The following is a 23,288-nucleotide window of genomic DNA, read 5'->3' on the forward strand; positions in this document are numbered from 1 at the left end:
GAAAGTTAAAACGATTCTTCAATGCATAAACAACTGCCATTAACAGCATTGCCTGAAGATGACTTCAAACAAAAGACTTCTGAACGTTTAGATGTTTTAGCATTTAAAACGAAAGTTATTACGCAGGATAGAGCTTTCTTTCTGTATGACGCTTCAACCCTTTGTCATTTCCATAAATCCTCTTTCACGACAATAACCGTAGGCAACTTCTTACTCAGTTAAAATAACACATTTATTTTGACAACAGTAACCGACCCTCTCCTCCGCAGAGGTCTCATTGTGTCGCAGGGCAGCTGGCGAGTGGGTAAAATGAAAGCGCGCGAGGAACGATCGGAAGGGGGAAGAGTTATTGCTATTTTTACTGGGATACCCAGCGGCAGTCTCTTCGGAGGAGAGAGAGGAGGGGTGGGGTGTGTGTATGTGGGGGGGGGGGGGGGGAAGCGACAGTAAGCATTGATCTTGTTTCAGATTATCATTTTATATCCCGCTGCCTCTTAGATGTAATAACTCAGTTCGATGTGGCCGAGATCGCGTGTGAACACCAACGTAAGGGGTAAAGAGACGCCGGCGATACAACGGCTGTATGAGAATATGACACCCCGCAATGGCTGCTATCTGAAAATATTGATGTCTGCGACTTGTTCCTGTTGTTTTGTCCCAAAAAGGGAAGAAAATAGTTCGTTTCTGCCAAAAGAACAGAAACAAGCACATTAATCAAAGGGATGAGCAGTAAACAACGACGCCTTGTGCCAAAGGGATCGCAATTATTCATCTCGAAATTTTAGTGACATTTTCGTTTTTTCTTTAGTCAGCATTGCGCTAATTAATTAATTAATCAATCTGTCTATTTCTTTGATTATTTAGCAAGAAACGTATACACAAAACTTCAAGAAGGCTTGAAAAGGGACCTTAATAACGATGTTTTCATTAGTGGTTCTACACCACTAACAGTAAACTTTCTCACAGCCCGGCACTCACGCACTCGACTTGTGACAAGTCTACACTAACAGCTACTTCGTTGTACACATCTTTAAAAAGTAGTCTTCTTGATTAGAAATTAGAAACGATGACATAGTTAACGAGTACATACCTTGAAGAGTCTACCATGGCCCCTTTCTCTATTGGCGCCATAAAGCTGACAAGTTTTCCATGAATATCGTATCTGTAAACAAAGAGGGCAAGTTTGTCATCTGAAAACTGGGAGTACAGTTAGAGGAGAGAGAAACTTTTCTCGAGAGGCGTCAATGAGAATTAAAGAAATATTTTCCCGGGTAAAATTATTAGTCAATGAAGCATAAAAGCTTTGAGAAGGAAGGATAACAGAATGTCCGTAATAGAGAGATGTTCGTACTATGGAGGGAAATACGCACCCAGGTGTCCACATTGAAAAATTGTCTTCATTAAAGAAGTAGGAATTGCATGAAGTTTGGTGTCCTAGAGTTCATGAAAAGTGTCCGTAATCGAGAGATGGCCGTCTTATAGAGGTAGGGATTGTATGAGGTTTCGTACCTTTGTGACCTACAAAAATCTTCATGATAGAGTGGTATTCATTTTATGGTGGGGGAGACATACCCAAGTGTCAACTTTACAGAGGTCTCTCTATTGTAGAGGTTGGGGCTGTATATGGTCATGGTAAAACAGGGGACTATCACAGGCCGTTTTCACACTAGAGACGGACAATCCATCTTCAAAATCCGTCACACTTGACGAAAAAACCGATGGATAAAGTCAGGCGGATTGCCCATCCAATTAAGAACGTTCCATTTTCATTGTCTGACAGGAATTATCCAACGGATAACCCGTCTTAGACGGATAATCTGTCTCTAGTGTGAATACAGCCATTAATGAAGTGATGTCCGTATTTTAGAGGTAGGGATTGCATGAAGTTTGGTAGCTTGGGGATCAAGAAAACAAACTGTCCAGAGAGGTATCCATATTATTGAGGTGTCCGTTAGCAAGGTTTCCACTGCATTTTCCCAAGTAATATTACTGGTTTATCAAACATAAAATAAACCAGGTGTGATAGAGAAAGGAAATGGGAATACACTGTATCAAGATCATGTCTCCAGTTTTTTAAAAAATCCCCGAGATAGAATAATAAGAAACACATGGAGAAGAGAGTGAGATTTATACGGAGTTGAAATGGATGGAAATAACCTAGTCTTTTGTGAGAAGGAGAAAAAACGAACCATCTACAGAAGAGATACTGTGTAGGCTAAAAAGACAGCTTACCGTATTTTTCGGCCTTTGCTCGCTTTGGTGTCAACTTTCTTTTTCACTTTTCGCCGAAGCTTTTGAAGTTCAAGCCACTGTCTAAAAGTGTCATTTTACAGAAGAAACAAAAACCCTTTAGTTCGAATGGAGCAGTCATCTGTTGGAGACCAGCAAGAGAAATTCTACATGTAGTTTATTTTCTGACATGTAAGGTAGAAAACAAAAATATGGCTCACGGCTACAAACTGTTTACTTTACATTCAAAGTACACAGACTGCAAAATTAATTATAGTAGTTGCTAAAAAATATATCGACGTGTCCCAACTGTTCATCAGTAGGATGCCTAATAACCGACACAAAAGCTTAAGATACGTAGCTACTTGAAAACAGTTTGTTAGGCCTATGATATTACCTTCCCATTTCAATTGGATTTCCTGTACTTCCACTTGTTCGCTGCTCTATGAATTCCCGCAATAGCTATCAAACACAAAAAACAATTAACAGCTCTAATTAGCCTGGCTAATTAGATTTAATTTAAAGAATTGATGACATGTGGGTACTTTCCAACACAACAGGGAGCTTTAGCAACGACGACGGCAACGGCAATGAGCACGTCAAAAAAGAAACATGTTTATTACGAAAAAGAACAAATTTGCACGTGCATCACGCTTTTTTGTACATTTTTTCGCTGTCACTGCACGACTACGACGTGAAAATGCCTAATTTCGCGTTTCTTGGAGAACGTATTAAAACAAGCGACGACGAATTTTTCTTTCTCTTTCTAAACTTGAGTGCGGTCCGCACGAAATCAGCTCCAGAGGAATTCGCCTACATTTGACATTTTCGGCGCATTGGAATAAACGCGACAAAGCTTGCCAACAAAAAAAAGGTTTTCCCTGCCATCGCCGTCGTCGCTGCTAAAGCTCCCTCATAAGATCCGGTGTCTGACCGTTTTTTTAAGCTGGGTTAAAGTTTGACGAGTACTGTACTGTCCTATTACACAGACCTATTAGCACTGAAATCAGGACAGTTGATACCCAATCAGATTTGAGAATTTTGCTATAGTTATGCAATCTTGTTAGGTCTGTGGACATAATCCTGGGTTTTCGCGCAACAGAAATTGGCATTGCCTTTTCTTAACGAAAAGACACCATCAGAGGTCATTACCTGATGATAAAAGTCATCATCGTCAAATATCTCGGGGTCATAGTCTCTTAAATGAACATCTGACTGTTCCTGTAAATAAATTGATGGAACAATTAGGGAAATTCCCCTGATGGTGAGCTTATTCACCAGCACAATCAAGTTAACCCAAACGCGTTTATCACGGACACGCCATATACTAGGCTCGATTATCAGCCGCTGTTCAGGAAACAAGCCTGCGCTTCTGGGCGGACCAGAGAAAGCGTGGGAAATCCAGCCTAGCCATAATGTACTTACCGTATTTTCTCGAATAAACGCCGGGCCCCGACAATACGCCGGGTGAAAACTGCCGATTTTTAAATAAACGCCGGAGGCGTTTAATCGGGGCCCTGGCGTTTGGCAGAGGTCACAAGGGCTGGTTACAAGTAAATATAATCTTATGAACAGCACCGTTACGACATGCCAAGTACAGTATTTTGTTTTGGTATTTTAATGAACGTTCAAAGAAAAAATACCGGGGTAACATAACTAGGAAGGATGCTCCACAACAAAATGTATGGTACCATAATAGAGAGGTTAAGCATCATGTTTACCTCAAACGGCAAACTCGAATTTGTTCCAAGTGAGCAAGTTTTCCCTTTGCTTGTCGCCTACTGTTCATTATTTCTACACGTAAATTAGTAGTTTCACGCAGTTTTTTTCATCCATAAGAATTTTCTGAGCTGTTTTCATCTTCTCATTTTCTATTTAGAGAAATTCTCAACTGGAATTGGACGTTTGCCGCGTTTGCCGTATACGTGAAGCTTAGAGGAGCTGAGTCACGAGATTCAGCCTAATTACTAGGTAATTACAAAATACCCGTTAAATTAAGAGACACGTAAAAAAAACCGCTTAAATCATTAAGGGAAGGTTAAAATAAAACAACCGATAGAACAGATGCCACGGATGGGCAAAAGTGAAGAAGATTGAAACGGATTGAAATTAGGGTTTTTGAAAACTGTTCAGCCTAACAGTTTTTCAGAGTTGATCTCTGCTGTTGGCAACTTCAAAAATAACGCTTAGGAGACATACTTGTTTGTCTCGAATCTCTGATTCTGTCTTTTACATGTAAATTTCTTTGCTTACTTTAAGTTCCATAACGACTGAGGGTGAGTAACTGGCAAAATTAAACAAAATGAACCGGACTGCCGTGACACAGCCCCTTTAAACTCTCTAATACTGTAACTCTGGGTAATGTACGTAAGGTAATCATCCTCGGAGATCCAGGGACAGGACAAAGGGAAAAATCGCGGTTCCGCCCTGACAAACTGCCCATGGGTCTCCGAGGATCGGTAATAAATCAAACTGAAAAAAAAATGAATAAAGAAAATTGTATTTCATTAATAAACTCCCCGCCAAGATTAAACGCCAGCCTCAAGAAAACGCCTGGTCAAAACTGCAGATTTTTATTCAACGCCCCCTTTAATCGAAAAAATACGGTACAAATATACTCTCGTCCATTTTGTAGCTCAAAGCCTACAGCTGTCGAAAGTTTCTTAATACAAACCTCGCTAGACTCCATGTTTTGTCTTTGCCCCTCTTCTGACTTTCCCAACACTCTATACGCAGAGCGTTTCAGTTGAGTACGCTTGATAAGACGATCTTTGTCAGATAAAATCTGAAATCACGAAAGGATTCAGGAAATATCGGCAATTAGCCCAAAAGAGAAAAGAAAGCCTCTAACATACGAGGAAGCTTATGCTCATTTAAAGAACGATAAAAAATACGATATGTTTAACAAACTCAAGTGGAGCTACGAGCCGCAGGCGAGTGGTTTCACTGCAAAGTTTCGAACATTTTATGGCGCCATTTCTAAGGTCTATAAGAGCGTAGACCATGGAAAATTGCGGTCGATTTGGTTTTTACAGTAACATTTTTTTTTTTACGAAAAACCAAGAACAAAACAACCGGCACTGCGTGACAGGTTACATCATTCCCATGGTCTATACTCTCATAGACCATAGATCTCGACCAATCAGCGCACGAGGATTCGCTCAGTTATTATAAAATGTCTTTTCTTTCTGTCTGATGACTTGGCCTCATGTGTAAGATTATTGAAACCCAAGAAAAACCTGGTGTGCGTTCTTTTAAAGAATTGATGGCATATGGGTAACGTAGACGGCTGAACTTACATGATTTATCTGTGCTAAAGCTGATCTGTCAAAGGAGCTGAAAGACTGCAAAAAAGCAGAAAGCTAATGTCAGTAGGACACATCACTTCCGGTTAACCATTAACACAGTTTAAACTGGGTGCCAAAAATCAGTCGGGCTGACTTGAGAAAATGACACGAAGTTTTTGTCCTGAATTCTTGGTAATCAGGCTGCAGGAACATGCACATGCACTTGTCCATCAGGCAAGTTAAGAGCAAAACTCAGTGGCCCGATTGCAAAATCCACGAGCCCCAGGCTATCGGACACGACTTTCTCTGCACGCTGCAGAACCCTGTGAATATCACTTACAGTAGCAAGCAACAGGTTATCTATAATAACTAAGAAGCACCGGGGAGGGGGGGGGGGGGTACTTGGGTTAATGTTTGCTGGGTATGTGCCGCTGGCCTCTCAGAGCCCCTACCCCATTATAGTCTGTTTTTTGGCCAGCTATAGACCCCATCTTAGTCACTTTTGGAAAATGTAATTTTTGCAATCCCAACTTAGGCACTTTCTATTTATACATTCACCTTATCGATGTGGTTTCAAGTGGCAGAATGTAATGGGATCAATGCAAGCTTATTGTTAAATTTAATAAACAACAACTTTCTGATTTTTTAACAGAGGATCTTCCCATTTTGAATGCCTACTCACCCCAAAAATCCGAAAATTTGCAACCCCATTCTAGTAACTCTATTGAAAATGCGACCCCATTATAGTCAGTCCAGCTGTGAAAATGTGACCCCATCCAGTGGCACATCCCTGTAAGCCTCTTGTAAGGGAGTACCCCTCCCCCCCGGGAGAAGCGCACCCCATTTACGCTTGATCTGACACAACCAGACATTATTTACAAATACCTTGCTGTTTAGCTTCCCTGAAGCTAAACGTGTTTTTTCACTCCATTTTGATATTGTTGCATCTCTGTAACTTTTGAAGGCAGCATGTCGCTTTGAAATATATTCTGCATACTCTGATGTAGCCTATAAAGATAGAGGAAAATTTAAATTTCTTTCACTGGGGCTGCCAAAATATTTTACATTTGATTATATGTAAATCTTGTGGTTATTACATGAAGAAATAAATTTTTCAGTGCTGGTTGACAAGACCACTGTTAACAGTATCCTTACAGCATTATATTATGTGAGGAGGCCAAAAGAACATTTGCAAGGTGGGGTACATGTAGGCTACCAAATTATTATAGAGTTAGGAGTTGTATAATAGACCAACTCCACCGTCTGAAATTGACAGCGGCACTTATAAGCCAAAATTAAACCATAAACACTAGTAAGGTACAAAAACCTTTCAGGCAGTTGTTTATTCCACAATCACACTGCTTCTTCAGGACAATTCCACAATACAGACGTCTCTCTATCACAGATGGACAATTCTGTAATTCGAACACCCAGCATGGTCCCTTTGCTAGCTGTATTAAAGCAGTCTTACTGTACATTGTAAGTGCCACATAAAACCTCATCCGGCCTGCATGTGATGTCTATTTCCTTTGCTTCACGCGGAAAAGGGACATGTAAAAAAGGAAACCGGAGATGTCTGCACACAGGCTAAAACTCACCATCTCATGTTTTCTCTTGGCAGGTAACTTCAGACTATTCTCTGCCCCCTCATCCATGTTCTCATCCTTGCTATTTTCACCAACATCATCATCATCATCACTTTTTTCGTCTTCAGTATCACTGGGAATTTCCTCATCATCATCATCATTGCTACCATGAGCAGAACTTTGCTTCACATCAGTTCCTGGTATTAAAACACTTGCAGTGTCTGGATTCTGTTCTAGCAGTTTCTCTTGAACTAAGAGTAAGTTTCCTAGCAGTTTTGCCAAGGCTCTCTTTCCTGCAAATTGTAACACACAAAAAAATCATAAGACTCTGAAAAGGGAGAAAGTACCATTTCACACTACACTAAAAATTAGAACATGATGTACAAATTTTTTTATAATTCTCACCATGAGTTTCTTAAAAAAAAAATTGTCTCCTTGACACACAAAAGAAAATAACTCAACACTTCAACTAAGGCTGGTCCAGTTTGGTGAATCATTCTCACATGAATTGAAAATCACCGATCAACAACTGAGTCTCGACTCTTTAGTGACTTAGAAAAATGGTTTCCTTGAGACACCAAACAAAATTACTCAAAACTTGAGCTGAGTCTGTTCCAGTTCGGTCATACTCACATGCAATGCAATGCAATTATATTATATTATAATTATTACATTGCATTAGACCCTTCCAACTTGCCCTTCACCCTAAAGACGTCTGTAAATTCTTGAAACTTGGCCGAGCCATATCTTCACTTGATTAAGACGTATCACTTTCAAATTTGGCAAGTTTAATAATTTAAAGGGGTTGACAGATTTTCCCAAACTGGTCCATGACAAAAGTTAAAAAAAAAATGTGAAGGAGTTTATCAAGCATCAAGTGTCAACTTTCTGTACCATGTTTGTATTCGTCTTTCAAGTTCTTATCTCCAGAGGACTTGAATTCTTCTATCTGTTTCTGCTGAGGTAGCTTGTTGGCAACTAGGAGGGCTTTCTGCAATCTAATGCGCAATTCAAGAAAGCTGTCCCACAAACCTGCAAAAGAAAATGCTGATACATGAAATAACCTTATATACAGTCATGTACATGTAGTACTACAACCAGCCACCTCTATTTTCATGTACATGAACAGGCTGTGATTTATAACCTTTGTTATAAAAACCTGGGTCATTAAATAATGCAATTCCAAGGTTCAGACTAAAGCTGTACATGTATGTAGCCATAAATTGACTTGAATTAGGTTATTTGAATTATATGGAGTACAATTGACTTGCATGTACATGACTCATTTCAAACATTGTTTTGTACATCTATCCACTGTAAAAAATGTTTTAGGCTTACTTGGAGAAAATATAACACTGAATAAACAAACTCAAAGTCCTTTTACATTCTTCTTACACACATGTAACATACATTATATCTACTGTACAGTACAATACAATACAATATTCTTTATTTAACGAAGGTGACGTAATAACCCAATGAGTTATCTAACTTACGGCCTTCACAACAATACAAAATACACATATAAAAACAATGCCTAATCAGAAATATACGACTACAACAAGCGAAAAAATAGAACTAGACAAATGTACTACCCCTCCTTTAATAGTTATTTTTGTAAAACTGTCAAGGACTGGAATGCGCTACCAAGAGAAACCGTTAACATTAAGTGCTCTGATCGATTCAAAAAAGTCATATTTGAGCAATTCAGTCAAGGGAAAAAGCCCTGGGAATGACGTTGTGATGAACATAAATATTGTAAAATAATTAACGCCATGAATATTTTCATTGATTTTATCTTTTGTAGGAGATTTTGTTATTACTATCATCATTATTAACTTAAATTTTATTTATTTAACTAGATGTCTTGCATGATGGCACCCCTATTGAAAGACTAGAATTTTTGTAAAATAAAGTTTGAAGTGAAACATCACTTACTTAGCTGGTTTCTGGCAGCTTTTCCTTTTTCAATATCCTCTGACAAGCTTGTTGCAGAAAACTTTTGAATAGCATCACTACCTTCATCATCTTCTAGTTCTTCTTCCCCCTCCTCCCCCTCCTCCTCCTCCTCCTCATCATCATCATCATCATCATAATCATCGCCATAGTAGTTGTCATCATCATCATTATCATCATCGTCATTGTTCTCCAACTCATCACCCAAAAAGTTTCCATTCTTTTCATTATCAGAGTGTCCAGTATCCTCCTGCTCAAAATCAGTTGTGGGATGTTTATTTCTTTCTTTTGAATCCACCGCTTGAATATCATCACTATCATCCTCACTTCCTTCATTTTCAACTGCATCATCATCATCATCATCATCTTCTGACTCTCCCATTCCATTCGGAAAGTCACCTTCGTCTACAAAACATTGGAATTGGAAAAATTATAATACCATGTTAGTTCTAACACAGAAAAATGAATACTGACATTCTTACATTTTCAACAAGAAAGATTATTGTGTAATTCCCTTCCAGCATGTTATCATCAGCCTTAAGACGTAAAACTAATAGTGATCATCACTTTATCGAAAGCATGGAACTCATGCATAGGACTCTTCCGAGCATGTTGCAAGGTCGTTTTGCTTCGACAGTGAGTCGTTTCGCTAACGTCCCATTCACTAATGTCTTATGGTGTTCTGCTAAGAAGCGAAATGAGTGCTGCGCATGTATAATATGCTTCATTCTCTCAGCCATGATACAAAAAAGTGCAATACACATGTATGTACCTCGTTCTTTCAGCCACTGATCAGGAAAAAGCTGTTAGGGAACTGACCCAACAAGTACACGAAACGACTCACTGACACTCCCACAGTTTTTTAGCTTTTGACATGGCCCAGAAAAAATATCGAGTTTTGGGTACATATCATGTGTCAGCTTTTGGCATTCGCAATTCGGGAAATAAGCTTCCAATCTGTACCACGTGTGTTTTAATCTTATCAGGTTTTATGCTTCTGACAGCTGTATTAGATGGACTATAAAATCAAGAATAAATTAGATCGATATAAGGCCAGTTATTCAGTACCTTGAAATTCATTCTCTCCTGCACTTTCCTCTTCGGTATCTGATCGATCCGCCTGGTCTCTTGACACTTCGAGTTGAGCACGTGTAATCTTTCGGCCGGCGTATTTCTTGTCCTCGTCTTGCAAAAGCGTCACCGCTTTCTTGCGCAAATTATTACCTCTAGAGAACTTTTGCTCTTCTAAATTACCAACATCCGTATCTCTATTAGTTATCTGTGCTCTAGTGAGATCAAATTCATCATCATCCAGATCAAAACGGCTTGGTTCGGGATTTGCGAGAGCACGAAGTTGCTCAGCAAAAGTCGCCATATTGGATTTGTTCGACAGCTTGGTATCCTGGCCTATTTCGAACTAAAAAGAAACTGGAAGTGGGGGAGTGGGGTGCGTGCCAAGATTATATTGCTTGGAAATGGTTCTTTTTTCATTCTTTGACGTTCTACCTTTCTTATTTTCTTCATTTTTTGCGTTTAGATGATATGATAAAATAACAGTAGCATTCTTTTGTCGAGTCGACTACACTGCGCTCGTTTCAATTGGACGAAGGCCCTCCCGGAAAGCAAATGTTTTCCCCAGGGAGGATGACATCTTCCGCTAATGACGTAATTTGTTGTGGTTCCTTCGATCACCTGAAAATGGCGCTCGAATCCAGCGGTTCACCGATCGTTTCGAGCGCTTTCTTGCACAACTTACCATCAAAATCGCAGGTTGATTGTGCAGAAACGAATGGTAATTCACCACATCTTTCAAGGCAATCGCTGAATGAGATAGAGAACTCCGAGAAAAGTGGAATTCCTTTGAATACTCCATGGACGTTGTGGCATGACAAGTAATCCACCGTAGCAAATTATTTTATTCTTTTCTTCCTTGGTCGTTTTCGAGTCGTCTCCTTTTATCTTGTTATTTTCAGATATGTGCGTGGAGCTACGGCCGCAGAATATGCTGCTAATCTTCGTAAATTGTACACAGTAACGACGGTTCAGGTATTTCTTAGTTAAGGTTATTTTCGATGTTGAAAGGTTTCATCTTATAGTTTGCTAGTAATTTGAGCTGTCAAACGTTGACAGCCGAAGGTTCCTGTAGCGTAATAATTACTAAAAGTCTTGAAATGAGGGCAGTATTTTGCACTTTTTGCTAAATAAACCTATTATAAACAAGAGAAAGCAAATCGTCGTATGCATTTTTATGATATGAAGTAGTCAAAAAATAAAGCCATATATCGATAATATTTTCAAGACTCAAGTGTAGTGTTTTGACTGCAAAAATGAATAAATTAAGGGTGGCAGACTTGTCATTTTGTTTGTGGCGATTGCACATCTATATTCCTAGAAGGATGAAAACATGAAGTTTTATCAGTACTCGCACTTGAAAAATGGAACAAAAAAGAATTATTTTATTTCTTAAATCTTAAACATATGGCACATTAAAGATATTGATTTTTTATGGGGTTCTGTCTATATGTCTGCGTGTACGTACACCTGAAAAGGTATAGATTTCCTTTGTTGAAGATTGTTGATGTTTCAATGTTCAGCTGCACAGGAAACTCGAACATCACCAATTGTTGTGTTATTGTTAAACTATGTATATTAAATAGAAAACTCCAAGCTCAACTAAGAATTTTTATTTTTTGGGAAATAAAACCACCTGTTTATGCACATGTGTGCAGCATTACTTTCTGTTATTGAAGGATTTGGGGCTGTCATGAGCATCAGTTTATGGAAAGGATGTGTTCTTTTTTTTCTTTTTCTTTTCCTTCTCCTGCAGATATAGGCATATTTTTATCCCCTAAAAATTTTTCATCTGTTCGGATTTCCTAGCTGAAAGTCTAGCGATCCGAAAATAATTTTCGGATCGCTAATTTTCGAAAAGGTAAGTTTTGATCCCTACAATTATTGTAGGGATCAAAACTTACCTTTTCGAAAATTTCAGCCAGAAAAAAGGCTCCCGAAAATTCTAGGTGACCTTCTTAGTGTAAAATTTCGTCAAAAATGGGCATTTTCGGGGGGTTCAAAAATCCTAGGAGAGGCAGGCAAGCTAGAAATTCAACAACAAATGTTCCGAAAATTCTAGATCTCAAATCGTCTTCCGAACAGATATTTTCCAAAAATTGTCGTTTGATGCCCCTGATTGGTCCTGAAATAGGACTCACAAATATCAGACAGTTGTGTATGGCAACCAAAAGATCAGTAGTTTTCATAGCCCCAGATGGAACTATGCTACTTTGAATATAATTGACAACAAAAATGTTCTAGAAGACATAACACAGAAAATAACTCAACATCTGCATTAATTTTATCTCCTTGTGTGTGTTCGGTAAATACACATAGGAGCTTAATGGGCTCCTGTTTAACTTTCATGTACTTGTGCTTTATGTGACAACTTAGATTGTATCTTCTTGTTCCATACGTGCCTTTGTTCTTGTTTTTCTTTTCTTTTCTTTTTTTCTGTTTTTTTTTGTCCTCTAGAGTTGATGTGTATAGTACAGTGTAACAGTACATGTATGTTTTTCCTCTGCCCACCTTAACTTGCCGAGTTGCTTGGAAACAGAGGATATTTAGAATATTTAATTTAACAAAAACTGTGTGCATAATTCTATCTTCTTTCTTTGTACATTACTGAAAGTTGGTAAATTACATGTACCCTCTTATATATATTATTATTATTTTAATATAGAGTTTCTGGAGTGTGTTTAATAACATCCCTCGCACCTCATGTCTGGATATGAGAACAAGTTATCACTTTATGCGTGGAGAGAGAAAACCACTTTGGTAAGTTAATGAAACCACTTTGTTGCATAGTCTGCACACATGTACTTGTTGATCTCCCTTACTTTCAACACAAGTTTAAAAGTCCCTCCCTTTTAGATTAGGGTGCAAAACCATGGACCTCATCTCTCAGCTCTTTCATTTTTCTAATTCTTGTGGGATGTACCTTATTATAGGAAATCAACGCTCCAAGAAATTAACACAAATCGTTAAAATTTGCGTTAATTTAAGTCGCATTCATTTTGTTGAGCATTAATTTCCGCAACGTTAATTAAGTGCAGCGTTAATTTCCCCGCTCTTAATTTCCAGTATTTTAACTCCAATTTTGGAACCTGTCCAGATTCTTGACACCTAAAAAACATTAACTACAAGCTTTCTTTCTTTCCATTTACCCTTTGTTTTTCATCTTTCACTAAAGCTACGGTGAAGGTTTACAATATCTCGAGTTCATCTTCATCCTTGTTGCAGTCAGAAGTGATGTCAGTATCTTCTCCTTTGACCAACTGTGTCTTAATCGCGTTAATTTCCTTTATTATGAAATTCTACCTTCTCTTTGGTGTTAATTTTCTTTATTCGAAAGTTGTTTTCCATTAAATTCGCGTTAATTTAAGTCGCGTTAATTTCCAATACCTTAATTTCATGGAGCGTCAATTTCCTATAATAAGGTAATAGAACCCACACTGCTGTTCTTGAAGAGAAGGAGACGTAGACCCCAGTAGCTTGGTCAACCTTTAAATGTGTGATTCTAAGGGCGTGCATTGCTTTCAGTAAAAACCACAGGGTTTGCAAATTTTATTGATGAGTGGAGTCAGTATGACTTCTGCTTCACAAACTTTGGAGTTATTTTGGAGTATTTGGAGTCAAGTATCACAACGAAAAAAGCCATTGTCAGACTTTCCAGCACGTGGTCCGGGCGTGTATACACTATCGTGAGGGATACACGAAGTAGCTGTGGCGGTCCGCTAACCTGGAAAGCTCAAATCTATGAAGGCAGTCATCGAGTAAACTTTGATCATAATTTACCCTCTTCCTGTTTTACCGTGCAGTATAATTCTTTAATTTCAATGATTTAATTAATGTTTACAACGTTTACAATAATTAACGTAAATTGTATTTGTTGCGAAAAAGGTAAGGACAAAACTATGTTTGTTACCGAAAATTTCTGGAGTCGAAGTGACTCCCTCGATAACCTCAGTGGAGTCATCTGAACAATTTTGGCATAAAATACAACAAATTTGGCATATTTGCGAACCCTGAAAACAGGTCTACATCTAAATGATAATGATGATGATGATGATGATGATGATGATAATGGTGATGTTGTTGATAATGATATTGATGACCCTATTTTAATTATTGTTTGAACATCAACAGGGAGGACAAGGAAAATGTTAATGGTGGTTATTGGAAAATGAGGTGTGCCAAGCACAATACAGTAAGTTTAAGAGTTAGTGTTTGCAAGAATTTAATTCACAACGGGTGCACTAGACCTATATTCACAGCAGAAAACATCCTTACAGCTGTACAATGTACATGTATAACAAAAATCCCCACAATCTTTTTCTTTTATTTAACTCTGTACCACTTTGTCCTACAGTGTAAGTCTACTTTAATTAGGCAAGGTAATTTTTATTTGTTTACTTTTATTATCATTAATTTTTTATTGAACATTATTAGTAATTAAAAATGTACTGAGTATTATTATTATTTTTGTTCTTCTTCTTATTTATTTATTTGCAAACTGTATCTTATTTATTCATTTCATAATGGTATCATTTTTGTGTACATGTATGTCTCCGTAATAGTAACAATTTTATAGATACCCTGTACCTCTCCCAGTATTTGATGTTGTTTAACTCTTTTCTTGTCAATAGGATAAAGTGTGGAAAGAGTTACTTTTGGCAGCCATCGGTGAACAATTTGTTGACAGTGTCGGACAAGGTAGAAAACATTTTAATAACAAAAACCACCCTTACCATAATAAAAGTAGCTTTATTAAGGTACGGAAAATTATTTTATTGAAGATAGTTCTTGACAATAAGGGAAGGTTGTTAATAGAGTTTACCCAGTTTTTAGCAAAAAAGGTCTTTTTCTGTGTTGATCCAATTTCAATTTTCCTACAATGGTCGTTAATCATTTAGTTGTGATGAATAGTTTCTGTAAAGCATAAAGCATCTTTTCTATAGACTTGAAAAATATTTGTCTTCTTAATGTAGCCCACTTAAAAACAGATTGGAAGGATTGAGTCAAAGGATTGAGTCAAACGATTTCTTTACAAGTAAAGTACACAATGTAGTGAGAATTCATTAAAATAATGTAACAACCCATGAGATGAGGATTGTCAAGATTTTTCTTGATGTGCATATTATATTTCTACCACAAATGGATGTGAATATTGTTTCAAATAAAAAAAATAGTTTTTGCTACGTTTTAGATGATGAAGTGTGCGGTATCAGTGTTTCCGTGCGCGAAAGAGATGACATAATTCAAGTGTGGAATTCAAATGCTTATGCTGTTGAAGATGCGACGGTAAAATTTTGATTTTGCCTGTAATTTGATTACAGCTCATTGTAAAATTAATGATAACTTGTACATGTACATGTAGTCATCTATTAATACTGATTTGTTTAATTTAAGTAATTTGTATTTGTAAAAAGTTTTTTTATTGCCGTGATCAGTTGTTATGCATCAAAATTGAATCATATTTGCAAAGAAAAATATCAATGCCGGCACTTAATCTGAATTGTTTTGTGTGTATCAGATATTGGACAAATTGAGGGACCTTGTACCGGATGTTGACTTGTTTGATGATTTCTATAAATGTAAGGACAATTTAATTGTTATAATCTTTGTGATTTGTGGCCATTACTGTACTTGTAATTTCAGTTGCCATGCTTGTTGACAGATGGAGATTTTATGCAACCTTTGACTGTCTTGTAATAATAAAATTATCTTAATTAATTTCTGTTTGCTATCATTCTTTCCAGCACACCAAGCTCATGAAGCTTTTGAAGGGGCGAGACCCAGGCCCACAAAGCCGCCTGGTTTTCCATTTGGGAGGGACTGAAATGTCCAGTCTCAAAGTTTCCTGTATAGTGTTGTGATGCAGAGTGGTTAGCCTGTGCATTACCCAAGTTACATCTTTTAAAAATCACTGTTTTATGTTTGGCATGCTTTAGTGCTGGGTAGCCTTTGACTATGGGATGCATTATCATGTTTAGTGTATATTTGTAGTGTATTTGTTTTTTAGTGTATAGTCTGTGTACAAATGGTCTGAAGGAGACCCACGGACCACGCCCGCAAAACAGTGGTTGATTTGAAATTTTTCAGCAAGCACCTCCTTTCTTGAACTCTGTAGGGAGGGACACGGAAGTACCCTCCACCACCCTGTGGGACAAAGCACAAAGTGAAGCACATCCCTGCTTGATAACACTCGTATGTACATAAATAGCAGTAACAGGAACCTCTGATCAGCATAACCTCAACTGAAAATCATCTTGAATTTATGATCGAGACAAAAGTTCTGAGTAGTTGTAGTTGTACTTGTTGTAGCTCATAGCGTTTTAATGGGCCTTTGTTTTCTCTCTCTAAATCATGAAAACGATCTGTGAAATTCTTTGTCAGGCAATTTGTTCCACAGAAAGAAAGTCATACAACTGTATTATTGTTAAGCTGAACATATTGGCCTCATTTTCTTGGTTTGTAATGCAAGTTGATTATGGATCCTTGTGTTTTGCTTCACCCTAGAGCCATTAATTAAGTGAAGAGGGTGAAGAAGAGGGTAGGCGAGAACTTGGTCCGTAATTTCTTTCAGTACAAACCTCACACTTAGCTAAGTAAGATTTATTTATACACGTTACAAGTGTCTTAGTTATAAATGGGCTCACTATTTCTAATTTTCCCTAGTATGTACTTAGAATATTGTTTTTACATATAACGATAATTAATTATGTTATATATTGTATAACATTATGTATAAAGCTTTTTTATTAATGTACGGTCGGATAAGGTTGCATTTGTCTGTTGGAGATGCATGTAAATGTAGGGAAACTGTATATACATGTACATGTGTGATACCATTAGTACAGTTATGAACAGAAATTTTATTTTTACATTTTATATCGTAGTGAATAAATTAATGCGAGAGTGGTAGATACTAGCACAGAATTGGCCTTCGAGCAAGTTCTCTTTTGGGGGGGGGGGGGGCGGGGGTGGTGAAGCAGACGAACTGTAGATCTTTCAGTTTTCAACAATAGCTTCAACAGTAAGGGACTAATATTACACGACTCAGAAATTTTCGGTGAACAAATCCAAAGATCCCAAGGGACCAAAAGGGAAAGGACACCACGTTTTATTATTAATTCTAAATATTTCACTGTTTCTGATTGGCTCTAATCCCACGGCTTATTTTTGATAACCAGCTGGTACTAATCGTATTTGGAAGGTGCAAGCAACATACCATTTATTCGATGGTAACTATAACCCATGAATCAACCTCGTTTCCAGGTGCAGCAGCCTACTAAATGACCGACCATTTGACTTGTGAAGGGGGGCGGGGGGGGGGTATAGGTGATTTCAGAAAATCTGAGCAGACTGATTTTGAGGGAAAAAAATTCTAGCAAAAATACCTGGGAGACAAAATTTCTGCACTGAAAAAACATCTTTCAAGGCGTATAATTCTGAGACGAAAATCTTACACCCTTGTATGTCAGGAAAAAAATTCTATCACCGTAGTCTCGGTGAAAAACCCATAACCAAATCACCCGTACCCTCTCAAAAGTAAAAGTGGTTGGCTCGTAACTGTTTATTCCAGAGTGAATTAAAAAAAAATGGCGTCCACAGCTACCCGAAGACGAAATAGCTGAATTTCTAACTAACTGAACAGAGGACATGCAAGAATACGCAAAACATGTTGCTCTATTGACGTGATCTACTTTTTGAGGAGTATCTGCAAGAAAAAAGAACATCTGTTTGTATCTTGAAACCGTGCCAAGAAAAGGCCAAGTCTACGAGGAAATAAGCTTGTTAAGAACTAGAAATATTTTGAATGAATAATAAAGCAATTATTATTGAATTCGGCTTTCGTATACATTGTAATGTAAAGAATTGTGTAGATCTCGGAGGGTGTTTTCCACTGAGGCCAAACGCTCTCCTCCATCTGCATACTTCTTTACATCATTTTGAGCCTCATTCAATCATTGTTATTTTGTGAGAAATATCAGACAGACAGAAAAGAGTTGATTGGGTTGAACTGATTTGGTAATTAGCCCTTTGAGGGTCCTTTGAATACCCCGGGATGAAGTAATGTATGAATTATTTATGTCTTAAAACGTTTTGAAGAATTAGAACAACTTTTAAAAGCATAGTCTCAACAAAACTGATCACAAGGGACTGCTTCTTATAGTAGCTTTCTTTTAATGAATGTTTGTACACTAAAAATAGTAGTCTCTCCTTTTTCCTAGGAATAGTGTAGTCCAGTTCTGTCCCCTCTCGGCGTTGCGCGACATAGGGAGATGGGCCAGAACTGATAAGGAATGGTGCAGTTGAGTGAGTGAAATTTCGGAACACGCGCGCGCGCCGCGCGGGATAATTGACCCTCAGCGAGGAGGGTTACACGCGGGCTCGTATGGGGAACTACTCGTAGTCTACAGTTAGATAGTTTACAATTTACGTGTCGGCCAGTGTGCTGGCTGTAAAATTAAAAAGGAAATTATGTCCAGGTAGTATTGATCTTCGCTTCTTCTTCTGAGTTTCACCCACAGGTTCCAAGTTACATTTCACCAGGTTCGGAAGCCCAGGACTCTCTTAATGAGAATAATTTTGTAAAACGAAAAGCAGTAGTCGTTTCGGGTTTCAGAGACGGAAGTTGTTTTGAAATTTGAATTTTGGAAGTTGTTGGAGCCAAATAGATAGTTTTTGGAGCTAGATAGATAGTTTTTAGCCAAATAAAAGTGTATAATGTAACTGTTTTACTTTTTTTGGTTGTTATTCATTTTTATGACGCACGTACTAATGGGGTTTTAAACTGATAACCATAAAATGGCCTAGAATTTTAGTCGTTTTCCCTGCATTCATTATGTATACTGCAGGGGGGGGGGGGGGGGGCAGAGTATATTTTTTAAAGGGGCAAATTTTTTTCATATCCCCCCCCCCCCCCCACATCACACAAAATGTTTTTGACATCCTCGGCTCCCTCTTGACCAAAAAAATAATAACAACCCCCCCCCCCCCCCCACCTAGTCTTGATGAGCGAAGTGAAATACGGGCAATATAATAAAATGGCTTCAAATAGAAAACTAAAGGTTATACCAGCGTTTCACAGATTTTAGTATTTCAAGTGTAATAAGTGTAATAAAGCTAGAAAGTTGTAAGAGATTAAAGCTAGCTGTGCCTCGCTGGGAAATAGCAAACCAGGGCCATGTGGCAGCGTAGATTCAATAATAAAATGCAATCATCCCTAGACAGGTTAAATTTGGGACCTAGACTAGCAAAGAACAAGCGCAAGTGAAAAGAAACAAGCAAAAAAAAGCCAACAAAAAAGGCAGATGAAAAGTTATACAACAGGTGCTAAAAGGTATTGAATGGCCTGATCAGTTAACCACAAAGAGAAAAGGGAATTGCTGCTCAGCCTTCCTCCGCGAAACGTCCACATACTTTACGTTCAGTGAAATACAAAGGAGATGGAAGTTAATTTAATTGATTACTTTTAAAGCATTGCTTTGCATCACCAAGAGGAAAAAAAAGGAAAAAATTGCTATGCATTGGATCAAAATTACCTTGGTTCAAGTTTGTTTTCCTTTTACTAGGGAATGATAAGGACTATGATAATGAGTTTTTACGTAAGAAAAATATAATTTGAGATCAGTGCCACTTTGCCTTCTCCACGGAAAGCGTCAGGTTCCGTACTGAAGGTCCTTGAAGGCTATGTATGGTAGGCTAAGCATATTCTCAACCAGCTACCGATTGTGGCTTCACAGATTAGAAGGTTGCTTTCTACCGACATCTTCGTTCGATATCCTTTTTAATGACAATAAGAAATTCCATCCTTTGTGTAAATCAAAGAAGCTTCCTAAAGATTTGCCGCCAAGTTGATGGGAATTTGAATATGATCACTTTTGGATATAGAACCGTGCTCGACCTGTAGTCAAGTATATCATTCCGTGATGATAACGTATGATGATGGTGAGAATTATAACGAAAACAATCAGTGACGTTATTAATAAAAGCAGGATAAAAGTAAAGGTTGCAATGATAATGTGTATTAATAGTAAAAACTTCCTTCATTGAACTAGAAAACAAGGAACTTACCCGTAAGTCTTGTGCAGTGGTTTTATAAATACGTAATGTTTTATGGCATCTAAAAAAAATTGGCATCCCCCCTTCCTGCTTTTAGAAATTTTGCTATCCCCCACTTTTCCCTTCAAAAACGTTTAAGATCCCCCCCCCAAAAAATCATTTTTATCTATGTATCACGATGCCTTCTCTCTTTCGGTTAACTCTTAATTAGTAAAACAAAATGAAACAACAGCTTCTGCAACAAATAACTTTCATTTATGAACATTTCTGATTCCCTTTGCCTGACGGTTACTACATTATTCCGTCCAACCTCTTTCATATCCATGATTTATTTTACTGATGTTAAACCTCTTTATTTTGATTTCTCTTTCGTCAGTTGTCTTCCCGTTAGCAAAGACAAACTATATTCATTTACTTAGGTTACTGATTATTTGCCTGGTGCACGTGGGTTCTTAACTTGCTATTGTTTTTGATACATGTATTTTCTCTGTAAAAAATATTAGGAAGTCTCTGTGACGTTCGATTACATACTTATTTAGTCTCATAAGTCGAACTATAGCTCAGACCACACGGACGTTATTTACCAGTATATCACAAACCCAAGCAATTTGACTGATTTGATAACGCACTTTTACCTTAGGTATGACATTTCATCGAGACAAGCAGTTTATCACGATACCGAGGTTTTTTTTAAGGTTGACTCCCTGTTAATCGTCTGATGTGGCGTGGACAAATCAGTTTGAAACACCGAGTAATCTGTGCAAAAATCAAACACCACTTGGCTAATCACGCCTATGATTTTTGCCGTGAGCTTTTTAAGTAACGTATTTTCTTGATTGTTGGTGAATTAAGCTTAATTTGGTTTTACTATTTCATCCAACAGGAATCGATACTTCCGTCATGAATGCTCGCCTGATCTTGTTACTTGTTATTATTTACGGTAACAAAAGAAGTCTAGAGGTATGTGGCTTACTTTTTTTTCTGTGATCGCGTTCTCATTTAATTTAAACCTCATTAAAACTCGAAGAAAATTCCCATTATAATTTTCGGTGAAAAGCAAAATCTCTCTTTGCCCATTCTGGCTCCTTTCGATACGGAAATAACCTCGAAATTTATGTTTCAGTGGCGCTTTCAATTTCAAACACCGTCAATTGTCAGTTTCCTTAATTTTTTCCTCTTTGCTGTTTGTGGCCCGTCTATTTTGATGTTGTTGTTGTTAGAGCGATTTTCGTATGACCTTGAAATGAAAACGCGCGAACAAAACAGAAACAACAAACGAACGGAAATAAAGCGATTTGATTGGTTTATCGAACGGATACAAACGCGCGTGGCTTTTGGTTGGTTAAGCGAACGCTCGGGTGAAAAAACTTTATGCCCGAGAACTTTCTAGAAATCAATCGATACTTCCCTTTGACGTCATACTGCAACTCGATTGGCCAATCGAACAATGCCTTCTCCATATTAGGGTTTTCTTTGGCGGGAAAACGAAAGGTCCATGTTTTGATCTTTTCATCCATTGGCTGATAAAACAAATAACGAACACTTACCGAAAACATTTTTCAAGGTCATACGGAAATCGCTCTATTTTTTAATAGGGTTGTGTTCAAGGACCGCCGGGCCAGACGGGGACACCAGGAATCCCCGGTACACCCGGAACCCCAGGAACGCCTGGACTACCCGGGCCACCAGGAGGGTGTTCACGTCGATGGAAGCAGTGTGCTTGGACGTACGGGACAGGCAGGGATGGCAAGGACTCTGGTCTTGTTCACGTAAGGAAATGCTTGAAGGAAAAACATGGTCCATTGCTACTGTCTGCTACACAACCGTTCTTTGTGTCACCACGCAATGCTCATCAGGGAGGAGCGTTGCGTGCCGACAAAAGGAACGGTCGTGTAGCAGACTAATCCATTTCTGACTAACCGCTTTTCTGTTCGATTTCAGGAATGCGACTTTGTCAAGTTAAAGGACAATACCTACCTCCGTGTTGTTTACATGGGTAACCTGAGGATAACCGGCTCTACCAACTGTTGCAAGAGGTGGTACTTCACTTTCAACAACAAAGCATGTGCGATCCCAGCCGCTATTGACGGATCCGTCTACCAAAGCCACAACTTGAATATACACAGGCCTACCAACATAGAGGGCTACTGTGGTGGGATTGCAAAAGGAAAAGTAAAAGTTGGATTCAAAATTAAATCTGGCGAATGCGGAGGTGGTTATAATTACTGTGACGCCTGGACCAGCTGGAATCAGGCCAACAGGATCATTATTGAAGAGGTGGAGCCACCAGTTGCTTAGCAACGAAACTAACAAACATGGCTCGCTCTATAGTTAATGAAAAATAAGGGCAGACTGAGTGGAAAACTATACAATTTGACGTTCTCACTGCATTTTTCAGGAAAATTTAAATTTCTAGCTTTTACTCCTAGAATGTCTTAACAAAGTATGCCTTAGCAAACAGACTTCACTATTCTGAAGTGTTCCTTTCCGTGTATAACCGGGTATCTGTTTTGAAACTGTGATTTGTCCCATAAAAAAATTATGATAACAATTAAACACACACTCGCAAATTAAATTAAAATAAAGATGAGAGCCTGACCATGACCATAATTTTGTTGTCATTTTGTACTACTGTGTTCTTCGGATCAAGTGCGAATGGAAGATCGAGAAGCGGGAAAGCGGATTATTCAGTATTCAACTGAACTCGTCCCCACAACCTCGTCCTTAGGGCTTTTCCCTCAAAAAAGGGATGGGGCGGGAAAAGCCCTGGGGACGACGTTGTCCTTCCCAGTCTTCTTCACGTAACGCGTGTGGCGGGAGCAGGGGGTGATGGGAAGGGAAAAAGGAGGAAGTCTCTCTCCCTCGCTTTCCTCTTTACCATCACACCCCGCGCGCCACTAGAGAGAGACAGAGAGAGACGACTGGGAACGAGTCAGAGTATTCAATACAAAAGAGGAGAATGTGTTAAGTAACTTCTCAGTCAGACTTTTCCCAGGATGGAAATTACTAACTTCGAACAGGAGCCCATAACCCGAAGCGAGCAACTTCTATGTGCTCGTGTCACGACGCTTTCACGGACCAGTTTAGTTTTAGAACGGTTTTAGCG

The 23,288-nt window shown here is 38.4% G+C and overlaps 3 protein-coding genes across 3 annotated transcripts; 2 read left to right on the forward strand and 1 right to left on the reverse strand.

The window, feature by feature from the left end:
* Window positions 1–407: 407 nt before the first annotated feature.
* LOC140923625 (protein AATF-like) lies at window positions 408–10,465 on the reverse strand. Its single transcript, XM_073373697.1, has 13 exons — window positions 10,118–10,465; window positions 9,357–9,463; window positions 9,041–9,167; window positions 7,997–8,134; window positions 7,115–7,395; window positions 6,402–6,524; window positions 5,529–5,573; window positions 4,904–5,014; window positions 3,382–3,450; window positions 2,627–2,691; window positions 2,233–2,313; window positions 1,091–1,162; window positions 408–684 (listed from the first exon to the last, which is right to left on the reverse strand). The coding sequence occupies exons 1-13, from the start codon at window positions 10,431–10,433 to the stop codon at window positions 612–614; spliced, it is 1,608 nt and encodes a 535-aa protein (XP_073229798.1). The 5' UTR covers window positions 10,434–10,465; the 3' UTR covers window positions 408–611.
* Window positions 10,466–10,737: 272 nt separating this feature from the next.
* Window positions 10,738–17,045, forward strand: LOC140922699 (eukaryotic translation initiation factor 4E type 3-like). The gene is made up of 8 exons (XM_073372704.1): window positions 10,738–10,950; window positions 11,032–11,104; window positions 12,795–12,889; window positions 14,261–14,321; window positions 14,761–14,827; window positions 15,321–15,415; window positions 15,648–15,708; window positions 15,874–17,045. Exons 1-8 carry the CDS (start codon window positions 10,757–10,759, stop codon window positions 15,951–15,953), a joined length of 726 nt encoding a protein of 241 aa, XP_073228805.1. The 5' UTR covers window positions 10,738–10,756; the 3' UTR covers window positions 15,954–17,045.
* A 3,767-nt stretch (window positions 17,046–20,812) lies between these two features.
* Window positions 20,813–22,786, forward strand: LOC140922885 (collagen triple helix repeat-containing protein 1-like). Its single transcript, XM_073372923.1, has 4 exons — window positions 20,813–20,822; window positions 21,066–21,142; window positions 21,778–21,951; window positions 22,124–22,786. Exons 2-4 carry the CDS (start codon window positions 21,083–21,085, stop codon window positions 22,478–22,480), a joined length of 591 nt encoding a protein of 196 aa, XP_073229024.1. The 5' UTR covers window positions 20,813–20,822; window positions 21,066–21,082; the 3' UTR covers window positions 22,481–22,786.
* Window positions 22,787–23,288: the final 502 nt, after the last annotated feature.

This window comes from Porites lutea, chromosome 13 (assembly GCF_958299795.1).
Source record: "Porites lutea chromosome 13, jaPorLute2.1, whole genome shotgun sequence".
NCBI classification, from domain to species: Eukaryota; Metazoa; Cnidaria; class Anthozoa; order Scleractinia; family Poritidae; genus Porites; species Porites lutea.